Genomic DNA, 22,663 nt, shown 5'->3' with positions numbered 1-22,663 from the left:
TTAAATCTAATGAATATTAGGAAAAGTGTACATGTACTTTTCATTTTATTTGTGGCTTTGTTGCTCACTTCTGTAATATGATAGTGACAGTAACAAATGGTAGAACATTTTATGAAATATTTTGGGTAACTTTTTAAAAATAAGTGATTTTTTCCCCCAGACTATATAATAATAGCTTTCATTCATTTAATACTTACCTTGTAACAGATGTTGCCCTTTATATGCATTATATTTTTTAGTCATATGAGTAATCTTTTGAGGCAGGTATTACTATTATCTTCGGCTCAGAGCTTTTAGATAATTTGCTTATAGTCCCACAGCTAAGTGATAGAGCTAGAATTCAAACCCAGGTTGGTATGGTTTTACAGCCTGAGTGCTTTACGAGTATTATATTTTACTAGATTATGGACATGCATTATCAAATCAGTCAAAACACATTTGAGGACTTCCTGTGTGTATAACATTGTACCTGGTACTCTTGGAGCTACAAAAGTTGTAAAAGACGTTGTCGGTCCTGGACCGACAGAAGAAACAAATATACCTACGTCAAATAACTTGAATACAGCTATAAATCATCATTACCTTATAACTGAAGGCCAGAGCCCGAAGCTTTGAAAAATTTCTTTTTCCCAAGATGCATATGAAAATACTTACCAGTAATGTTGATTTATGCTTTTTTGGTCCAGCCACTAAGCTTGGTTCTCTTAACAGTTTTCATGGGATGTGACATTACCAGCATACTATGGAAACGTTCAGTGGGTGATATTAGTCTGGAGAGTGAACCATAACTTTATTATCATTTTTAGATTCTGTTGTTCAGATTGGTTTTCTCCCTCTGTATGCTTCCAACTGGTGTGTTTCATCCACCATGAAGTCTGCTAAGACAAACTTTAACATTTGTGGGTAAGTAGGCCACTTTTGAGGTTTAAAACCTGGATTTGCAGCAGTTTGAAATTTTAATTGAAAATGGTCTTGTGGCCACTTCGGCACCAAACCCCTCCTTATTGACTTTTTTTGGGATTTTCAGCATCTTCTCCCAAAGCATTTTGATTTTTTTCAATGTTTTGCTTGAGACGTGTTTTCTAAGTAGGCATACGTCATTTGTGAACAAATTGACTATATGTAGTAAATAAATGATTTTTATTAATATTCAGAAAGGGAGCAAATAGATACCTAACTGTGAAGAAGAAAGATGGATCAGAAACAGCTCATGCAATGATGACCTGTAATTTGACTCATAATACAAAACATGCTGTTAGGAGCCTAATTCAAAGATTTCCTGTCACCAATAAAGAGCGTACTGAACTTCTGCCTAAAACAGAAAGAGGAAATGTGTTTGCAGTTGAAGCTGGTATGTATTTTCTGGGGAGCTTCCTTGTCTATCCTATTATTTGATGACTGTTCTTTTACCATTTTAAATTTATTAAAAAAAAAACTAAGATGCGATGAGATTTCTCAGTTTGAATCAAGAACTGTGAAAATTTTGGAACGAAATGCAGTGTTAAGGCACGTGATGAAGTTAGACAAGTCTAAGTGTCGCAGTGATAGCTATCGTTTATGGAGCACCTATTGCGTGCTAGGCAGTATGCTAAACTCTTTATGTAGGGCCTCCTAGCAACTCTCCCAAGGTAAGAATTTCCTCTATCCCAGGGGCGATTAAATGGGCTCAGAGCAGTTAAATAATTTGTTCAAGGCTACTCCACCAGCCACTAAACCGCAGAGCTGGGATTTGACTCCAGGGTCTGGACTTCCTGTATTACACTGCCAAGACATGCTAATGAGTGAGCTTTTGAATTGGGGCTTTAGCTTCTGGTAAGAGGACAGAGTCAGTACACTAACTTGCTGAAAGGTAGGTAAATAATATATTTAGGTTGTAAAATGTAGTTGTAATTTTATTATTTGGAAAAATAACTTCTTAGAAAATTATTATTTACCTAAAGCGACAGATATGCATAATTTCCATTGTCTGTTGGAGTAGGTTTGCAGAGTGTAGAAAATACATGGTCCTAGATAGCAAGGAATTTAAGTTCTAAAATGTTTTGATTTATGTGAAGAATATAAAACATCATGTCTCTTTTTTATTCCTATCTGCTTATTGATTAAATGCAGATGCTAGCTAAAATTTTCAGTTAGGACCTTATATTTACACATATTATTCTACTGATCACATAATCTTACGTATTTAGCTTTACACAGACAGAATATTATTCTTTTCACAATGTGTTTTCATATCGTACATAACAGATGTTGTAATGCACATTGTTTCCCATTTTAGTTTTTTGTGTTGTTACTGATAGAAGCAAGCATGAAAACTCTTTTAGGATATCAGAATCCCGTTTTATTTTTAGTCATTATGGAGTGGTTGATTTTTGTTCATTTGTAAATACTGTGCACCAGAAATACTTTTAGAAATTTGCTTTTTGACTGATAACTGAAATTTGTAACTTGTTTTTAGAGTCTTAGGCGTAGGAGTACAGCAGTCGTGCATTGCTTGCTAACTTCATGTAGACTGAGTAGAGAGGAAACACTCGAATGGAATTACATTGGAAATTACTTATCTTTGTTTTCCACACTTTTTAAACATTGTTGATCATAAATTTTTGTTGTTGTTGTTCTTTTATTCATTTTCAAAGAAAACCGGGAAATGAGCAAAACAAGCGGGCGACTCAACAATGGCATACCTCAGATTCCAGTGAAAAGAGGAGAATCTGAATTTGATTCTTTCAGGCAGTCTCTGCCCGTGTTTGAGAAACAAGAAGAAATTGTTAAAATAATTAAAGAAAATAAAGTAGTTTTGATTGTAGGAGAAACTGGATCTGGAAAGACTACGCAGGTTTGTTTCTTCTTTGTTGTTAATGGAAGAAAAAATATTTTTCCCACAGGATAGTTTTATATCAAATTTGTATTTTAACCCAAAATAACCCCCATTTGGTTACTTTAATGGTTATTTCAGAGATATTACTGGGAGTACATTTTGAGAATTTATAGAAAGGAAATGTTTTAAAATACTTTTAAGCTAGCACATTGGGCCTTCATTTAAATAGAAATGGGGATGTGATGGGGCATCATAAAGCAATATGGACGAGGCTAGTCTTGTAACCTCCGTGAGCCAGAGCCCTCATTTGTAAAATGGAGCTAATAATTGCTCCCATTTACGGTGAAGGTTAGAGATGTCTGTAACGTGCTGATCAGTGTTTTGTACGTAGCAGCTAAATTAACAGCAGTATTAATAATGACGTGTTAATATAAAGTCGACTGTAGACATTGAGGCCTGCGCAGGTCCCAACCTGTCTGTGGTTTGGGGTTGCTATCCGCCTCATAAAGCAAAGTAGAGGGTTTGTCCTCTGGGAAGACAAAGTCGTCTTCTCCTCTGAGAAAGCCTCCTACATAGGTTGGCTTTGGCATCTTCTGGGAATAGGGAGGCAGGGATTGAGGCCTCAGGAGTCTGGGTTTTTGGCTGAGGTAGAGAAGACAGTGCTTATAACCAGAAAGTCCAGAGTTGGGTGTAAGTAATTGCCTCCGGGACTCATTACTGTTAACCCAGCCTGGGCTTCGTCACAAGTGTAGAAGGAGAGTCTACATTGATTCCATTCTACAAAGTAGAATGGAATCAGTATGACAGATTTGACCTGGATGTTTAGTATCAAAGTACTTCATTATGCAGTTTCTCTCTGGGTGACAGATTGGAAGTAAGTATGGCATAGTGATTTGACCTTGTTTATGTTCTTTACGTGTTCACATGTTAAAATAGTAAAATTACTTTGCTTTTGATAGAGATTCAGATAGAATAGTCAATATAATTTTACATCTTTTCTTTTATGGACACATAAATTTGCTTTTGACAATTGCTTAACATTTCTTATGGTCATATTTGTTGGTGTAATAAACCTAGTCCATAGGTAAGGCAAGGGAGTGGAGGCAAAGTTGACTATAAAGTTTACCACTTATTTACTTGAAGGACTTAACCATTTTTACAGAAGTATAACTATCCCTAAAACTTGAGCCTTTAAAACTAAATAATGAAAAACATGATGAAATTTTTATCTGAGCACAATATATAAGATTATTCTTCGGTGTGAGTCCTTTTATGATTAATTGAAATTCCATGGAGTCATTCCAGAGAATCTGTTCAGTTGTTGATTGTTTTAGTATTAGAGTAAGTTTTACCAGTAGGTTTTAATTGTACCGGTTCTAATTATATTGAACAGAGATTATGAGTGTTCACTTTGGCAGCACATACACTGAACAGAGATTATGAAAGTTTTGACAAATATAACAAATATGTTTTCATTTAAATTATTTGAAAATTCTTGCTAAATGATCTTTGTATATGGGCATTAAGTATGCTTATTTTCACAATTATGTATATCATTTAATAGGTATGAAGATACTTGAGAATTTAATTAGAAATGAATTATTTGCTTTTTGCTTTTCAAGAAGAAACTATTAATCTAATGGGTTTACATCTAAGAAATGATCGCATCTTATTTGAGGAGTTAAAGTAAAATTACTGATGTGTCTGTTTTATGAAATATAAATAGAATTTAAAGTTCATATCATTGGCCAGTTTCATCTTGCCTTTAGTAGCATTAGGAAGTTAATTGCCTTTTGCATTTTCATGTTCATTGTTCATGTTCATTATGTAAAATTCAAACATTATGGAAAATAGTACATAGAAAGTGAAAGATTTCTAATTCTCTTGCTACTCTCCATGTACTTTTTCTTTCTTTTTTTTTTTTTAAGATTTTATTTATTCGTCAGAGAGAGAGCACAAGCAGGGGCAGTGGCAGGCAGAGCAGGCAGACAGAGAAGCAGGCTCCCCACTGAGCAAGGAGCCCGATGCCGGGACTCAATCCCAGGATGCTGGGATCATGACCTGAGCGAAAGGCAGACGCTCAACTGACTGAGCCACCCAGGTGTCCCTCTCCATGCATTTTTGTCAGAAACTTGGGAGTATGTATTTCTGTTTTTTTTTTTTTTTTTTTTTTTTAAGATTTTATTTATTTATTTGGCAGAGAGAGAGAGACAGTGAGAGAGGGAACACAAGCAGGGGGAGTGGGAGAGGGGAGAAGCAGGCTTCCCGCGGAGCAGGGAGCCCAGTGTGGGGCTCGATCCCAGGACCCTGGGATTATGACATGAGCCAAAGGCAGACGCTTAATGACTGAGCCACCCAGGCGCCCTGGAGAGAGAGAATCTTAAGCAGACTCTACCCCCAGGGCAGAGCCCGACGTGGGTGTTCGATCTCATAACTCTGAGATCATGACCTGGGCTGAAATCAAAATCAGGAGTTGGACGTTAACCAACTGGGCCACCTAGGGGCTCTGTATATGAATTTGTGTTTAATATTTTAGTTTCTCTTGTGAAAAAGATGTTTTAAAGTTACATTTCCTAGTTGATTGTTAGAAGTTACGTGAAAGTTGTTGATTTTATGATTATTTTATGTTAGGACATGTCACAGAACTTTTTTTTTTAGTTCCAGTAGTTTTTCCATTGTGGTTGACTTGGACCTTCTGGGTATACAATCATGTCATCTCATAGGACTTTAAAACTTTCATTTCAGATTCCTCAGTTCCTTTTAGATGATTGCTTTAAAAATGGTATCCCCTGCCGTATATTTTGTACCCAGCCAAGACGGTTAGCAGCAATTGCTGTGGCCGAAAGAGTTGCTGCAGAGAGAAGGGAAAGGATTGGTCAAACAATTGGATATCAGATCCGGTTAGAAAGCAGGTAATGCCGGTTCTCCTGTAGCCTGTCTTCGATCATTCTGTGAAAAGACTAATGTTTCTATTTCACTAAATACAGAGGATATATTGGTTGAAAAATTAGATGATCATTTTGCTTCAAGTAAGTCTTTGATAAGATGTTGAGGTCATGACTGAACTTAGTAAGGTTTTTGAATACATAGCTTAAGAAAGAGTTGGGCCGTAGATACGAAACCCGTTTCATAGTTTTATGATCAAATACAAGTTATTTCACCTCTTTAACCTCGGTTTTCTCATCTATAAAATGGGCCAATAAAAGCAGCTAGAGCCCAGGTTTGATGTGAAGTTTATAGTAAACAATAAATGGTAGTAACGGAATTGATTATTAGAAGTGGTGCTAGTAGTACCTTCTTGATGAGTGGTACTGTTTCTTTGTTCTCAGTAGTTTGGATATAGTAATTCAGAAAGCTGCTCACTTATGATGCACTTTTTTCCCCTGAGCAAAAAGTGTTAAAGGTTTTTTTAAAAAAAAATCAATTTATGGTTCCTTAACAAAATAATCAATTAATTAAAGGCTGTTAGTAATAAAAATTTTGAAAATTATCAGGTATGAAATACATATTTCACATAACTTGGGTCATTAAGCATGCATACCAGTTTACCATTATATTAGTAACCTTAAGTAACCTTTGTTAAAGTACATACAAGACTAACATTTAATGTGATCATGTTTTCATTACATATAAGAGTTTTAATTGCACGCTTTATTTTTATTTTTTTAAAAAGGGTTTCTCCAAAGACACTTCTGACATTTTGCACTAATGGGGTATTGCTTCGTACGTTGATGGCAGGAGATAGTACATTGTCAACTGTGACACATGTTATTGTGGTAAGAATATTGCTGAGTTTGCCATATATAACTCAGATTGCTTAAAGCTTTGAATATGTAATGACATTTTTAGGATAGGGTATGCATGAGAACCAATTTTTTTGTACAGCTGTTATAATCAAGTTACTTTTTATTGCCTATAATTGTTAGATGTAAATACTTGTATTAAGTAGAGATATTCTTACTGTCAGGTTTTATGAGGGCAAATAAAGTAAGTAGGTAAGTTTTTTCAAAAGGGCTTTTTACATGGGAAAATGATACACGTGCTTAGCATTCCCCAGAATGGTGAAAGTTTTCTTTTTTCTCTGTGCTTAGTCACCTGATTCCTCCTTTAGCTAATACGTATTTCCCAGTCTTAGGGGTACACTTAGTAGTCATTTAACTTCATAGTTAAGCTGCTAAATTAAGTAGCTGCTGATGAAGTAGATGAATTACCACCTTATTAAATTCTAAGTTTTTCTCGAGTTTGTGTCAGGAAAACATTAGATTAAATTGTATAAGTTTGCAATAAGCAGTTTTTGGAAACTTATTAGTTCTGTGCATTCAAACCAAAGGGTGCACCTGTGCCCGATGCTAATGGAAGCATATTTAAATATATTTTGTATGTATTAAAAGTACATCAAATTAGACTCCAGTAATTCAGAATTTGTTGTAGTTTGTGTCTTTTATATCTTCTAAGAGGCAGTGCTTTGTTACCCACAGTGGTTGTTGATGTCTGATTATTTCTGAATTGTCCATAATACAAAATTTTCATGAGTACTGATTGGCCTTATTCACATTTAATTTGAATTAGTATAAAACCTAGCAGCTCCATAATTTTAAAGACTTAGTCATCCATAATGTTTTGACTATTCCATGGTTTTATTTTTGTTTACTGCAGGATGAAGTACACGAAAGGGATCGATTTAGTGATTTTTTACTTACGAAGTTAAGAGATCTTTTGCAAAAGCACCCAACTTTGAAACTTATTCTTTCTAGTGCCGCCTTGGATGTAAATCTTTTTATAAGATATTTTGGAAGTTGTCCAGTGATATATAGTAAGTTAAATGATCAGATTTCTTCTAGGATTTTTATGAAAGTATACTTTTTGGCATGATTATATTTATTGTAATAGGAGTTGGGAATGGTCTGAAGTAGAGAGCATCCATTTCTCTTTTCTCTGAGGTATGCCTCAAAAACTCTCTAGATCTTCATCTATTCCTTTTCCATCCACACTCTTTGGGACTGTGTTGGGAGGGCAGTTCTCCTGTCTTAAAAGGAAATGTGCTTTATTTTGGTCCCGTATCTTTTAATTCTGTCCTCCAGTTTCCCCTTTTTGCTAGACTTCTTGAAAGAGTAGTCTACGCTTGCATGTTTATTTTCTATGTACTTCTACATAGACTGCCACTTCACTTTTCTCTTGTCCTTTAATCCAAACTTGTTTTAACACCGATCTTTTAAAAAAATTATTAAATTCCTCCTTAAAAATTGAAAAAGTTGTATGTGTTTACCTCAATGATATAGTACAAATATATATAGGAGAGAGGTTCAAAATTGCCCCATCCTCTTTCCAGTTTATGTCCCACTTTCCTGAGATTAATTGAGGTTAAAGCCTCCTGTATATCCTTTCTCATGTTGTCCATGCTCATACAACATATGCAAATAGATCCATATACCTGAGATATACAGAAATTGGTTTTAGAGAAATGAGCACATGCCTTATACATTAGTTTGCAATTTGCTTTATTCATATGACAGTACATCATGAAAAATCCTCCAGTGTAGTAGCTGTAGATGTAGTTCATTATTGTTTTTGATGTAGTTCATTATTTTAAGCAGCTCTTGTAATATTTCATAATACGCATGTACTATGATTTATTTAACCATTTATCTTTGGACACTCAGGTTGGTTCTAGACTCTCCTCTCCTCCCACCATAAACAGTGTTGTAATAAACATCTTTGTGTATATATCCTTATATACTGGTGCTCTTATTTCTAGGGAGAGATTCCTGAAACTAACATTGTTGAGTGAAAAGAGTGTATCTGTTCTTAATTTTAACAGATTTTGCCACTGTACTTTTTCAGAGAGCTGAAATGATTTATATGTATTTCTGTAGTGCATGGGGCTGTTCATTTGTGCATTCTTACCAGTATTGTTTTGATACTGATTTAATTGCAAAGCCTACTATTTAAATTTTGCACAAAGATCTTAAGTTTTTTGTATTTCTCATGGTTGCCTCCCCCCCCCCCTTTTTGGGTGGGAAATGCTCACATCTCAGTTTATTTGACAACACTGCCTCCTAAGTCTTGTATTCTGCATTAGAGCCGATACTGTCACGGTCTCCTTTGTGTGCTTATGTTGGTATTTTATGGGATTCCTCCCCTGATCCATTTTCTTTTTTTCTCTTCCTTACTCACCTTCCCTTCCCTTCTTCTATTTGTTTTTCCTCTTTTTTCCTGCTCCGTGCTGTACTCTACTAGGTACTGGAGATGCACAGGTAGTTTCCCTGGAAGCTCTTATTCACGCCCTTGGCTTCTACTTTCTTTTTTATACTCATGACTCCTGAATCCTCATTTCCAATTCAGACTAATCTCCAGAGCTTTGGGCTTGGATGTCTTATAAGCAGCTCATCTCTAATATGTCCCAAGCTAAATATTTAATCTCTTCTACAAAATCTGCTTCCCATTTGTTGCCCATTTTAGTTAATCCTGCCATCAACCTAGTCACGTAAGGCGCAAACCTGTCTGTCTTCTCATAATATTCTTGGATGATAAGATACATAAAATGTAAATGTCTGCTAACTGGAAGCTCGTTTTGGCACCTCACGTTTGACGTGTCTGACACCAAACCCCAACTCCAACCGGCTAACCTGTGGCTTTCAGCTTTCCTTGTTACTTCAGAGAATGACATCGTCATCTACCCAGTTCTGTGAGCCAGACATCCAAGAAACATGGTTGACACTTCTTATCATTCCTCCACATCCAATTTAGTGCTGAGTTCTGTGAATTTTACTTTCTATCTCTAGAGTCTGTATTTTTTCATTTTTATCATCACCAGTTTCATTCAAATGTTGTTCTCTTTCATGTGAATTATTGGAATGATAATCCAGTCCGTTCCATCCCTTCTGCTCTGTTTTAAATCTGTGCTGTCCATTGAAGCCAGAGTGGTCTTTTCTGACATGGAATTCCAAGGATGTTGAACACACTCTTGAGCTTAAGACTTTGGATAACCTTTATCTCAGGATGAAGACCTAGATCCTTAATAAGACTTGCCTCATCTCGAACTGCAGTCCCTTCTTTACTCCCTGTCTCCTGCCATATTCCGACTAGCTTGGCCGTTTAGTTTTTTGAAAATATCATACTCTTTCCCAACATAGGATGTTTGCATGTGCTTTTGTTTTCTTCATTGTACACTTTTTTCTCTCCTATTAGTTTGGTATTTTGTTTACCCCTTCTCTTGGTCTTCGTCTTCTCTAAGAAGATGATTTTCTTAACTCATTCAAATCTCCCATTATGTCATGGTATCTTGTACTTCTCTCTAAGAGGATTTACTACAACTCTGTTTTTACATTTATATTCTGGATTATTGGATTAATGTTTGTCTCCCTTGCTAGTACGTAAGCTTCAGGAGATGAGGACACAGCTGTGCTTCTTCTTAGGATTTGTATTCCTGGTGCCTAGCATGATGGCAAACACGTGATAAGTAGGTCATACACCCTGGAAGAAATAAGCAAATGAACAGTTCTGTAACATAAAAATCAGAATTATGTTTATAGTATCATGAGGATGACTTGCCCTGTGGAATTGCATCTGGATTTTATACTCAGGTTCATTAACTCAGTATTCTCAAGTTTTTATGTATATTATCTCTAAGATGCAAATCGACTCTTTAAAGTATTCCTGTTATTTAGTACAGGGAAGACCATTTGAAGTAAAAGAAATGTTTCTGGAAGACATCTTAAGAACTACTGGATACACAAACAAAGAAATGCTAAAATACAAAAAGGAAAAACAACGAGGTAAGCTTTTTATCAAATAATAAAGTACTATTGATACTGGATTTTTAGAGTATTATACTGTGGAGGTACAAGGACACTTGAAAGTTTTTTCCTTTGTATATAATTGTACAATATTATATTAGAATTCTGTCCCAAGTGTACTTTTTACATTGTGGTTTATGCCCATAAATTATAATCTGTAGAGAGGAATTGAAAGTGGATGCCAGGGTTGAGGAGGAGTGTGTCCGTATCCAGAGATGCAACCAGTGTTGTAAGGAGGCAGAAGAGTATGTGCTGCTGCATATGTGATAGGCCACGTATGGTAAGAGTGAGGTATGCCACAGCAGAGCTCATGGGACGGGAGTGGGGAGTGGGCGGAAGGATTGAAAAGAGTAGCATGTGAGTGATAACAAGCTCATCTTTGATACAAATGTCAAGTCTTTAAATCTTGACTTTTTTTTTTTTTTTAGAGAGAGTGAGCCTGAGTGCAGGGGTAGGGGGTGCAGAGTGGTAGAAGGAGAGGGAGAGAGAGAATCCCAAGCAGTCTCCATGTTCATCACGGAGCCTGATGCGGGGCTCGATCTCGCGACCCTGAGATCATGACCTGAGCCCAAATCAGGAGTTGGATGCTTAACCAACCGAGCCACCCAGGCACCCCTCAAATCTTGATTTTGTTATGAGTTGCATCTGTACTTAGAATTTAGCATTATTTGCCCATTAATACGTCTCTTATCATGACTTACACTATCTCTCACCTTTTGAGTTAGGGTGAGATTCTTTTTTGCTGACTTTTTTTTTTTTTAAGATTTTATTTATTTATTTGAGAGAGAGAGAATGAGAGAGAGCACATGAGAGGGGGGAGGGTCAGAGGGAGAAGCAGACTCCCCGCCGAGCAGGGAGCCCGATGTGGGACTCGATCCCGGGACTCCGGGATCATGACCTGAGCCGAAGGCAGTCGCTTAACCAACTGAGCCACCCAGGCGCCCTCTTTTTTGCTGACTTTTAACTACATTATCATGATAAAGATTTGGCTTCAAGCTTTGATTTCTTTGTTTAGTCTGTATGACCTTGGACCAGTATCTTAAGTTCTTTGGATTATCCACCTGAAGAAAAGCAACTAGCAGTGTCTATTCACAGTGCAGTGCCGGAGCACTAGTATGCAGATCATCAAACTATATCTTTAAACTTTTGAAGGTGAAAATGGTGTGTAATTTTTATCTCAAGCAACTGGCATGGTGGTAGAAGTTCAGTAAATGGTTTTCTACACAGTGCTGTATGACTATTATTCAGTGACTTGAGCAATATTTAGTGTAGAGCTAAAATACTGTTCTTTGAATTTGGAGTTACTTAGAAGTAAACTTCTCACTAATAACACGAACTAGATGATGTTTTTAAGCAGTTTCATATGTCCTTAAGGTTCAGCATAACACATTTTACTGAATGTTTCTTGTTAATGTATTTTGAAAAAGTAACTTCAAAATTAGGCCAACTTTTAAGTATTTTCAAACTCACTTAATTTTTTTTTTTTTTTTAAAGATTTTATTTCTTTGTTTGACACAGAGAGAGAGCAGGAGAAGCAGACTCTCCACTGAGCAGGGAGCCTGATGCAGGGCTTGATCCCAGGATCCTGGGATCATGACCTGAGCTGAAGGCAGACGCCTAACGACTGAGCCACCCAGGCGTCCCCAAGCTCACTTAATTTTTTTAAACAAAGGAATAAATTCCCCCAAATAAAGCATTTATCTGCTTATTCTTTCTTTTGTTACTAATTTAGAAGAGAAACAGCAAACCACCCTTACAGAATGGTATTCCGCTCAAGAGAATACTTTCAAGCCTGAGTCTCAGAGGCAGAGAACTGTTCCCAATGTGACTGAAGAGTATGATTTATTGGATGACGGTGGTGATGCTGTCTTCAGCCAGTTGGTAAGACCTTGTTGGTTTCACACTGATATTTTGAGTGAAAATCGTACAGTTTAAAGAACATCTTATGAGATTATAAGTTACTGCATTATTACAGTGTAATTCTCTTAGTTTATCTTAGGCTACAACCTGTTTTTTCAGAACAACTTTCTAATGTACTCTTTTTTGGCAAATAATGCAGCATCTTTTATTATTTTATTCTCAGTTTAAATTATTTCAATAAAATAAATTTTTGGAAGAAAATAGTTATAGATATTATACATATACATTATCAGTCTGATATTTTATCATCTCAAAAGTTTAAGAACCTGGGAGCTAAACAATGTAAGATAAGTTCAGTTAAGAGAAAATTGAGAAAAGACTGTTGATATTAGAGCACATAATCCACCAGCCAGCTGTGTGACTTTATAAAATCACTTACACACTGTAGACCTCAGTCTCTTCTCTGCTCCTTTTCTTTTTTCTATTTTGCTACAGAATCTTTTACAAATGAAATATTTCATAGAAGCCCAGCGTGCTCATCCTCAGTGTCCACCCCCATCCCTCAGTGGGGCCTCTGCTACCTTGGGTTTCATGGAATCTGTTTGAAAACTGGAACTAGCTGGTTTCCTAGGCGTCTTCTGGTCTTTCATTCTGGTTTAGAATTCTTTAAAGGGCATTGGTGATTAGTGTGATGCAAAATATTGCTGGGCTTGTATACTTCTTAGAAAATTTTTAACTGTTTTGAGCATGAGAAGGTACATATGCAGTCACCTAAGCAGATATGTTTTAAGTTCTAATGCATCCAAATGAACTATACATGTTTCTAAAAATGCTTTTGAAGAATGTTTAGAAGTTGTTAGGTAGTATGGGGAACATCCTTTTGGTTCAGTGAACAGCATTTTGACCATTAAATTAGTGTTTCTTAAGCCTGGCTGTGCATGATCATCACCTCAGGAACTTTTCAAGCCCTATAGAATCTGGCCTCCATCAGCAGAGGTTCTAATGAACTTGCTCTGGGGTGGGACCTGGCATCAGTGTTGAAAAACACAGGGGGTGGTCCCTCTGGTGTGCAGCTGGGAGGGAGAACCACTGGGGTACAGTGTATTTCGCAGTGTTCTGCCAGAAGCACATTTAGTTAATATTTTGACTGAATCATCCTCCTTTGTTTACAAACTCATTCGCAGAGAAGAGATAAATGTAAGAACAAGATGCTGTAGTATAAGTGGAATGTTTGTGTTGAGATGAGAAACTTTTATGTCAAAGCCGACGATGTAATATATGGTTAGTAGTCCTTGTGGCCATTGTGGTCATCTCACATTCTTTGCATATAAAGGTTAAGCTGTTGGGTAATTTATAATCTTTCCTTTTTTTTTTTTTTTTTAAAGACAGAAAAAGATGTGAATTGCCTTGAACCATGGTTAATAAAGGAAATGGATGCTTGTCTCTCTGACATATGGCTACATAAAGATGTTGATGCCTTTGCTCAGGTCTTTCACCTTATTTTAACTGAAAATGTTAGTGGTACGTGTAATTTCTTAAAACATATTTTTATTACTCTTATGGTTATTTCTGGTGGAAGTGTAGTTTAATTCAAAGTGTATGTACTACATTTTTGTTCATTACCGGTAATTTGTTCTTTTGGAGTACTTATTTCACATGGACAAATCAGGATCTTATCAGCGTAGTAGAACAAATAAATACTGTGTTAAATCAGGGATTCTTTTTTTTTTTTTTTTTTTAAGTAAGTTCTTCGCCCAATGTGGGGCTTGAACTCATGACCCCGAGATCGAGTCCCATGCTCTACCGACTGAGTCAGTCAGGTGCCCCTAAATCTTGTGATTCTTAATCTAGTTGTCTCCAGAAAGGTTATACGGGGTCTGTGAATATATGACAGTTATGTGCAAAAGTGTATTTATGTATATGTATTGTGCATATAAATATACTCCCTTCCCTCCCAAGGGAATATCTTGGATTTTTAAAGAAATTTGTGTTTTCAAAAAAGGAAGGAAGAGCAAGGTTAATAACTTTGCTCTAGATTTTGTATTTAGTAAATGGACGATTTCAGCATACCTTTAGTTATATGAGCTCAAGTACTAATTCACATGGATATGCTTTATGTCATGTGATGTGTTTTCACTAATGACCTATCCTGATTTTATTAGTTGATTATAGTGGATACTGGTAACCAGAGGTCAGTTTCAGAGCCCTGAAGGCTTCTAGGCAAAAGACAGAATGAAAAACCATAGAAGGTCAGTACTGAAAAGGATTTAGATGTCAAGTAATTTATCCCCTCACTTAAACTTCTCAGCATTATTATTATTGTTATAATTATTGATTATTCCTTTCTTGAAACAGTTTCTTCAGTTAACCTCTCAGATTCCATGCTTGCTTTATTTTCTTCTTTCTCGTGTCCCTCGCTGGAACTTCTTGGTTTCTTCAGCAGAATTTTCCCCTTTTCCCTGACTTCTTTTTTTTTTTTTTTTTAAAGATTTTATTTATTTACTTGAGAGAGAGAGAATGAGAGAGAGAGAGCACATGAGAGGGGGGAGGGTCAGAGGGAGAAACAGACAGGGAGCCCAATCCCTGACTTCTTAAATATGGAATGGCCCAGGCCTCAATCCTTTGGTGTTGCTTCTGTTTACACTTTACTTCTAATGTGGATCTCATCTAGTCATCGTTTTAAATATTTATTTAAAATGACTCTTAATTTTACTGTTTCAGTCCTGACCTCCCCCCTGACTTGAGTACACCTGATCACTTGATATCTCCCCTTGGGTGTCTATTAGGAGACTAAAACTAGGTACGCCCCAAACAACTTTTGGTTCCCTTCTCACTTCCTTCCTGACTTGCCTTTTCCTAAATGATCGTAATCAGTTGTAGACTTCTTTAAAAATTCATGTGCCTGGCCATCCCAGACGTTTTGAAACTGAATTTTCACCTAGTTGCTGAGGCAACAAAACATAAAGTAAGTCATTTTTTTAGAAAAGATTTTATTTATTTAATTTGAGAGAGAGCGCATGAGTAGGGGCAGGGAGGGGCGGCGGGGGAGAAGCAGACTCCCCACTGAGCAGGGAGCCCCATGTGGGACTCGATCCCAGGACCCTGAGATCATGACCTGAGCTGAAGGCAGACGCTTAATGACTGAGCCACCCAGGCGCCCCCCCTTTTTTTTTTTTTAAAGATTTTTATTTATTTATTTGACAGAGAGAGACACAGCAAGAGAGGGAACACAAGCAGGGGCTGGTAGTTTTACCTTCTAATTAAATTCTGAATCTGACCCTATTTTACTTCCCCTACTGCTGCCATTCTAGTCCAAGCCAACATTTCTCTCTGGGGATGATTGTAGTAGCCTGTGAACTGCTTTTATTCTTTTGTCATTATAGTCTGTTCTCCAGAGAACAATCAGACTGATCCTTTCAAAAAAACCTGGATCATGCTACTTCCCGGCTTTCCACTCTCCCGTGGCTTTCAGTTACACTTTGAATAAAAATCAGAGTTCTTTCCCTGATTGGGTCTCTGACTGCCTTTTTTTTTAACTTATTATTATTATTATTTTTAAAGATTTTATTTATTTATTTGAGAGAGAGAGAGAATGAGAGACAGAGAGCATGAGAGGGAGGAGGGTCAGAGGGAGAAGCAGACTCCCCGCCGAGCAGGGAGCCCGATGCGGGACTCGATCCTGGGACTCCAGGATCATGACCTGAGCCGAAGGCAGTCGCTTAACCAACTGAGCCACCCAGGCGCCCCTTTAACTTATTATTTTTAAATTTTATTTTATTTTATTATGTTAGTCACCATACAGTATATCATTAGTTTTTGATGTAGTGTTCCATGATTCATTGTTTGCATATAACATCCAGTGCTCCATGCAGTATGTGCCCTCCTAATACCCATCGCTGGGTCTGACTGCCTTTTTGATACCATTTTGTACGACTCTGGACCTTTTGCCACTGTTACCTCCTTGCTCTTCTTCATGTATTGGAACATTCCGACCTGGGGGGTCTTCGCTTTGGTTGTTTCCTGTGCCTGGAATGCCGTCCCCGCAGATGATCGTATGGCCCAACGTCTACTTCATGTAGGTCTCTGCCTGGATCTTGCCTCGTCAGAGAGGCCTCTTTGGGGTCATTTTACTGAAATTGTGCCCTTCTTTCAATCTCCGTACCCCGCCGTATTATACACTATTGTAGTTTCATTACCTGACAGCATGTATTTTTTAATTTTGTTTTACTCTGTCTCATTCACTAGAATGTAAACAGCATGAAGATGGAAACCTTGTTTGTTTTACTCATCTCTTATACCCAGAGGTTTTGTAGTAAGTGCCCAATAAATATTTGTTGAAAAGTGATACAACTTATAAGCATCCTACCAGATGATCATCTATTTGAACATGTTTAGTGATAGGAGGCTCACTTCCTTTCTTCAGGACATTTTTTTTTCAAATTTGGTTTCTTTTAATTGCTATTTTTTTTTATATGTTAAAAAGAGTGAAGTGAAATCTACCTATATAGCTTCTCCCCTCTTCTGCCTTTGGGGTGATAATGGGGAGATTTAGTATCTGTTTATACCTTACAGACCTTCAGGTATGAAGATAGTTATTCTTTCTGCTTTCTTTGTTTTTTGGGCTGACCAGACCTGACTTCAGCTGTTTGTCTTTAACATGAGATGCTGTTTAGTCTTCTCCTGCCCTTGTTTGCCTTCTTTGTTATGTGGAATTTGTCCCTTTTAAAAAGCATGCTGTCGGGCGCCTGGGTGGCTCAGTTGGTTAAGCGACTGCCTTCGGCTCAGGTCATGATCCCAGAGTCCTGGGATCGAGTCCCACATCAGGCTCCCGGCTCAGCGGGGAGCCTGCTTCTCCCTCTGACCCTCTCCTCTCTCATGCTGTTTCTCTCTCACTCGCTCTCTAATAAATAAATAAAAAAAAAAAAAAAAAAAAAAGCATGCTGTCCAGTCCTGAGTGTTAATCTTAGTGACTAGCTTCAGGTAGAGTAGGTCAATCAACCTAAAAAACTCTACTCTTTATCTACAGTAATTCAGCCTGTGGTCAGTATAGCTCTTTGCCACTACATTGTCTTACTGATTCATACTGACTTGGAAACTTCTAGTTCTTTTTTTTTTTTTTATGAATCCCTCCTATCATATACTTGTTCTGATTTTTTTTTTTTTTTGAGTTTAAGACATTCTATTTATTCCTTTTAAATCTCATGATTAGATTTGGCCCATTGCTTTTGCTTCACAACTTTTTTTTCCCCCAGTTCTAATTGTTACCTAATATATTAATAAACTTTCTCAGTTTATGAACTCAAGAGGCCTGGGTCACTGACCACAAGTGTTGTGTATGCTTTAGGTCAGCAGTTGGGTGTGGTTGTTCAAGTGCATGCATCTACTAATCCAACAAACCACTTAAGAAGGGAACGAAGATCTTTTGGCCTTTCTTGTTATTTTTTTTTTCTTAAGATTTTATTTATTTATTTGTCAGAGAGAGAGAGCGCAAATAGGCAGAGCAGCAGGCAGAGGGAGAAGCAGGCTCCCTGCTGAGCAGAGAGCCCAATGCGGGACTCAATCCCAGAACCCTGGGACCATGACCTGAGCTGAAGGCAGGCGCCAAACCAACTGAGCCACCCAGGCACTCCATGGCCTTTCTTGTTCTTTGTAAATGTATTTTGGTTTCTTTTTTTTTTTTTTTTTTTAAGATTTATTTATTTGACAGAGAGAGACACAGAGAGAGGGGGAACACAAGCAGGGGGAGTGGGAGAGGGAGAAGCAGGCTTCCCGCAGAGCGGAGAGCCCGATGCGGGGCTCGATCCCAGGACCCTGGGATCATAACCTGAGCCGAAGGCAGACGCTTAACCGACTGAGCCACCCAGGCGCCCCAGTGTATTTTGGTTTCTATTGCTCTATTTTTTTCAGCTTATTGGTTATTAAAAAACTATCTATTTCGAAAAGTAATTTTTTGTATTTGGAAATGTGGACATTTGTTCATCTCCAGTTTTCTGGCAGTCTTTTTTTTTCCTCCCACAGAAAAAAGCTTAGTAATCTTAACTGAAAGTTAGGAAAATTTGAACTCTGAAGCATGTTGCTTTAAAATATTTATGAAGCATTAATATATTATTCTTGACCTTCTTCCTAGATATTTCTTTAGTGTATACTTCGATGTCATCATCCTATGGATCCAGGTTCCTCATCTTTTTTTTTTCTTTTAAAGATTTTATTTTTAAGTAATTTCTATACCCAGCGTGGGGCTCGAACTCACAACCCTGAGATCAGGAGTCACATGCTGTACTGACTGAGCCACACAGGTGCTCCTGCGTCCCTCATCTTTATAAAAGTTTCACTAGACATTTTCTAGAGTGCAGTATTCTAATGTCTTAAGCTATCTGAAGTAAACAAAAATGTTAATAGCTCTTTGAACAGTTATTGACTTCGCATCTTTTTATTTCCCTTCTAAAATCTCAACCCTTAATTGGCACCAGAGTTGAAAATACTTCATGTAATCCAGGAAACCTTCTGCTTCGTAGGTTTCTTTTTTTTTTTTTAAGATTTTATTTATTTGACAGAGAGAGACACAGTGAGAGAGGGAACGCAAGCAGGGGGAGTGGGAGAGGGAGAAGCAGACTCCCTGCTGAGCAGGGAGCCCAATGTGGGACTCGATCCCAGGACCCTGGGATCATGACCTGAGCTGAAGGCAGACGCTTAACGACTGAGCCACCCAGGCGCCCCCATAGGTTTCTTTTTAATGCCATCAATTTCTCCATGGAATCCAGTGGAAGCAGCTAGTAATTAGTGAGACAGGCATTCTTTGTCATGCTTACTGTCCTAGTCATTTATTGCTGCATGACGAATGATTCCCAACCTTAGCAACCTAAAACATTTATTATCTCACATTGTTTCTGAGACTCAAGAATCTGTGAGTGGTTCTGGCTTCTAGTGACTGATAAAGTAGTAGTGAAGCTGTTGTCCGGGGCTTTGGTCATCTGAAGGTTCACTGAGAGCTGGAGGATCTGCTTCCAAGACGCTCACTCATGTGGCTATTGGTAAGAGGCCTCAGGTTGTCTCCTCTTTTGGCAGAAGGCCTCAGTTCTTGCCATTTAGACTCTTTCATAGGGCTGGCTGTCTTACTTGTCCCAGGATGTGGCAGCTGGCTTCTTTCTGAGTGAGTGAGGCAAAAGAGAAGGAGAAAAAGCAAGCAGGAAGCCGTAGGTACCTTTTAGAGTTAGTCACTTAGTCTAGTTCATACTCAAGAAGGGAATTTAGGCTCCACCTCTTGAAGGGAGGAGTACTAAAGAATTGTTGGATGTTTTAAAACACCCACACTTAGTCATACCCTGCTGCTCAAAATATACACATTTTGGTTCTTTTCTCCAAGGCTATCAAATGAATATTCAGTAGAAGCAGTAATTCTCATATAGTGAGTACAGATCATAATCTTTTAGACCTTTTTAAAAATACATGTGTCTGGCCATCCCAGACCTACTGACTCTGAATCTAGGAGTCAGTCGTGGCTATCTGTGCTTTCAGAAATAAGCCTGAGGTAATTCTCTTGTAAGTCCTCCCCACTTTAAGAACCATTGACTTATATTAATAATGGTTACCAAGTTTTAGAGTATTATTAAACAATGAGGATAATTGGGTATCTATGGAAAATTAAAATTTCCTATTTGTAATTATCTTAAATTTTACTGCAGAGTTTTTTTTTTTCAGTGATAATTTCTTTTTGAAATCACCAATTTTGTAATTTAAGCCAGTTGGTGCTAAGCAGTTAATAATATATTGCATTTCTTGAGAAATATATTCTAGGAAGGAAATTAAATTCACTAGAACTTTAATTATTTTTCTCATGGAGGGCTTTTATGGGAAGTAAACTTTCTGCCAGTGTTATTTCCATTAAGCATCTCAGAAAGTAACAGTCTGGAATGATGGGGGAATCAAAGCAAAGCAAAAGAACAAAAACAAATGGTCTTGAACTTTGCACTTTTAAGCATTCTTTTCTAGTTACTGATGAGCCTTAACTTTTAAATTCTTTAATTATATCTTGTCATTTGGTGATCAAGACAGTATCTAGGCTTAGGAAGTTTATTTAAGGGTTCTGCAAGTTACTAGCTTTCCTCTTCTGTTTTAATTATCGTGGTGGGCTTAAGACAGCTGAACAACTATCTCTCGTTCTCCTACCTTCCAAATGATAGTCCCTCTTCCATCCTGTTTATACTAAGAGCATATTTATAACAGATCTGAGTTAAGGGTTATGTAATACTGTTATCATGTGGCTGGATGAAGGAGCAAGTCCCAGGTTAATTCTCCTGACAGACAATTCTCTCATTTAAGTTAAAAAGAAATTAAAATAATTGAGAACAATTTGGAAATATAACCTGTATTTATCTTTTCCTTGCTTTAGTTGATTACAGGCATAGTGAAACCAGTGCAACAGCTCTGATGATTGCTGCAGGACGAGGTTTTTCAAGTCAAGTAGAGCAGTTAATTAGTATGGGAGCCAACGTTCATAGTAAAGCATCAAATGGCTGGTAATTTTAAACTGCATCCATTCTTTGTATATCTTTGTATAGCTTTGATTTCTGATGTTTGTCTTTATATTAAAAGCTATTGTGTAATAATTGCTGGTCCATCTCTAATGGGTGAATGAATAATTTGACTAGTTTTATAATTTTGAGAACATTATTTCTCTGTCTAAATCTGATCTCTTTGAATTTTGGCAGGATGGCTTTAGATTGGGCTAAACACTTTGGACAGACTGAAATTGTGGATCTTCTAGAATCTTACAGGTAAAACTTTATACTGTGTTTAATTAACCCCCACTTCTTTTTTAAAAGAAGTCCATTTAAATCATGGACTATGACAAGGTAGGCTATAGTCTCTTATGCAGAGATTTTCTTTTTTCTTTTTTTTGAATTCTAAGGAACTTTTTTGTCTGATTTTGTTTTTTGTTTTTGGTAGGGTATCAATAAGATCCAGTGTGCTATAATACTCTATTTCATTTTGAAAAACAGAAGGGGGATTTTCAGTTAAACATGGTAGATACACCACAGGTAATTTATCTTTGCATTTTCCCAAAACCTCATTGAAATGGTAAGGAAGGAATATAAAGTGTGCAAGCTAACAAAGTCAGAGAGATTGGAAGAGGACATAGCAACTGATGGAAGATACGAGTAAATTTTGGGGTAATTGACTTAGCAGAGCTGAGAAAACTGAAAGCTCAGTGCCTGCAGAGGGAAGTGCCAGTGAGAAACAAACTCATTTTAGCTTCTTAGAGGGGCATTTAACTACATCTGAATGACAGTGAAAGAGAGGGCCAAAACCAAAAAAAAAAAACCCAAAAAACCCACCCAAGACTTGATTGAAATTCTCTATGAGGAACATGTTCCCGATTCCCACCTCCCCTGCCATTAGATGAGATCTCCCTTCCCCACCTCGGCAGGAAGTGGGAAGTTTATTAAAAAATTAAGCCACAGAAGCTTTGGACTTGGGGCTCCCAGGCGCAATGGGAGAGTTGGAGTGAGGTATCAAATAGAAAAGTCTCCTGACAGACTGAAGGTTGAGATATCATTCAGCCCATTCTGCTGCTGTCCCTGTCACCGTTTCCTGTTTGAAGCTTATGTTCTTCAGCAGAAAATGTGAGAATTCTTTCCTGGGAAAATAGACCAAGCCTATGGAAAAGAATTAGAAATATGGAAAGTTTGGTATTCCTTCAGTGAAATGACCATATTTAAGCCAGATGTGCACATGGAGGTTTTTTGTGCCTTCTCTTTGAAGATGAACAAACTAAGGATTGATCACCAGGCATCTTTGAGGGGGAAAAGCACCCACAAGCAAACAACAATAGCCACAAAAAACCCTGGAACCTGGATGGACTAAGCATCAGTGACCAGAAGAAAACTTCAAAAACTAATAGAAAATATTCATAAGACAGAAACAATGTGTTATAAAACAGGAACAGAACACAAATCTTTATTCAGATTTTATCTTCATGAGGGCTACCTAAATTTATCCTGTTGTTGTAGTCTACCTCCTTGTGCTATTCATCCTTCTTAACCTATTCTACTTTTTCTTTTGTCTGTAGGACCTGCCACCCTCTGGTACACTTTTTTTCTTTTTTAAAATTTAAATTCAGTTAATTAACATATAGTGTATTAGTTTCAGAGGTAGAGTTCAGTGATTCATCAGTCTTTTTTTCTGTTTTTTA

At 37.3% G+C, this 22,663-nt stretch overlaps 1 protein-coding gene across 6 annotated transcripts in view; it reads left to right on the top strand.

Moving 5' to 3' along the window:
• YTHDC2 (YTH N6-methyladenosine RNA binding protein C2) overlaps positions 1-22,663 on the top strand; it is an 85,685-nt gene that overhangs the window by 9,903 nt on the left and 53,119 nt on the right. For 5 of the 6 annotated variants that reach the window (XR_014147286.1, XM_081827246.1, XM_006735077.3 and 2 more), the window contains exons 3-12: positions 1,155-1,351; positions 2,634-2,833; positions 5,561-5,727; positions 6,489-6,591; positions 7,472-7,628; positions 10,483-10,590; positions 12,344-12,492; positions 13,857-13,992; positions 20,861-20,987; positions 21,180-21,245. Coding sequence is in view for 5 of the 6 variants with exons in the window: in XM_081827246.1 (XP_081683372.1) it covers positions 1,155-1,351; positions 2,634-2,833; positions 5,561-5,727; positions 6,489-6,591; positions 7,472-7,628; positions 10,483-10,590; positions 12,344-12,492; positions 13,857-13,992; positions 20,861-20,987; positions 21,180-21,245 (1,410 nt within the window). In the remaining variant the exon portion in view is untranslated. The remainder of the gene's footprint in view (positions 1-1,154; positions 1,352-2,633; positions 2,834-5,560; positions 5,728-6,488; positions 6,592-7,471; positions 7,629-10,482; positions 10,591-12,343; positions 12,493-13,856; positions 13,993-20,860; positions 20,988-21,179; positions 21,246-22,663) is intronic. The other variant, XM_081827247.1, reaches the window with a different exon arrangement.

Source organism: Leptonychotes weddellii, chromosome 7 (genome assembly GCF_054177405.1).
Source record: "Leptonychotes weddellii isolate Sample4059 chromosome 7, ASM5417740v2, whole genome shotgun sequence".
In the NCBI taxonomy this organism is placed as follows: Eukaryota; Metazoa; Chordata; class Mammalia; order Carnivora; family Phocidae; genus Leptonychotes; species Leptonychotes weddellii.
Note: the sequence above shows the minus strand (reverse complement) of the source record. Positions and strands in the feature narration are given on the sequence as shown.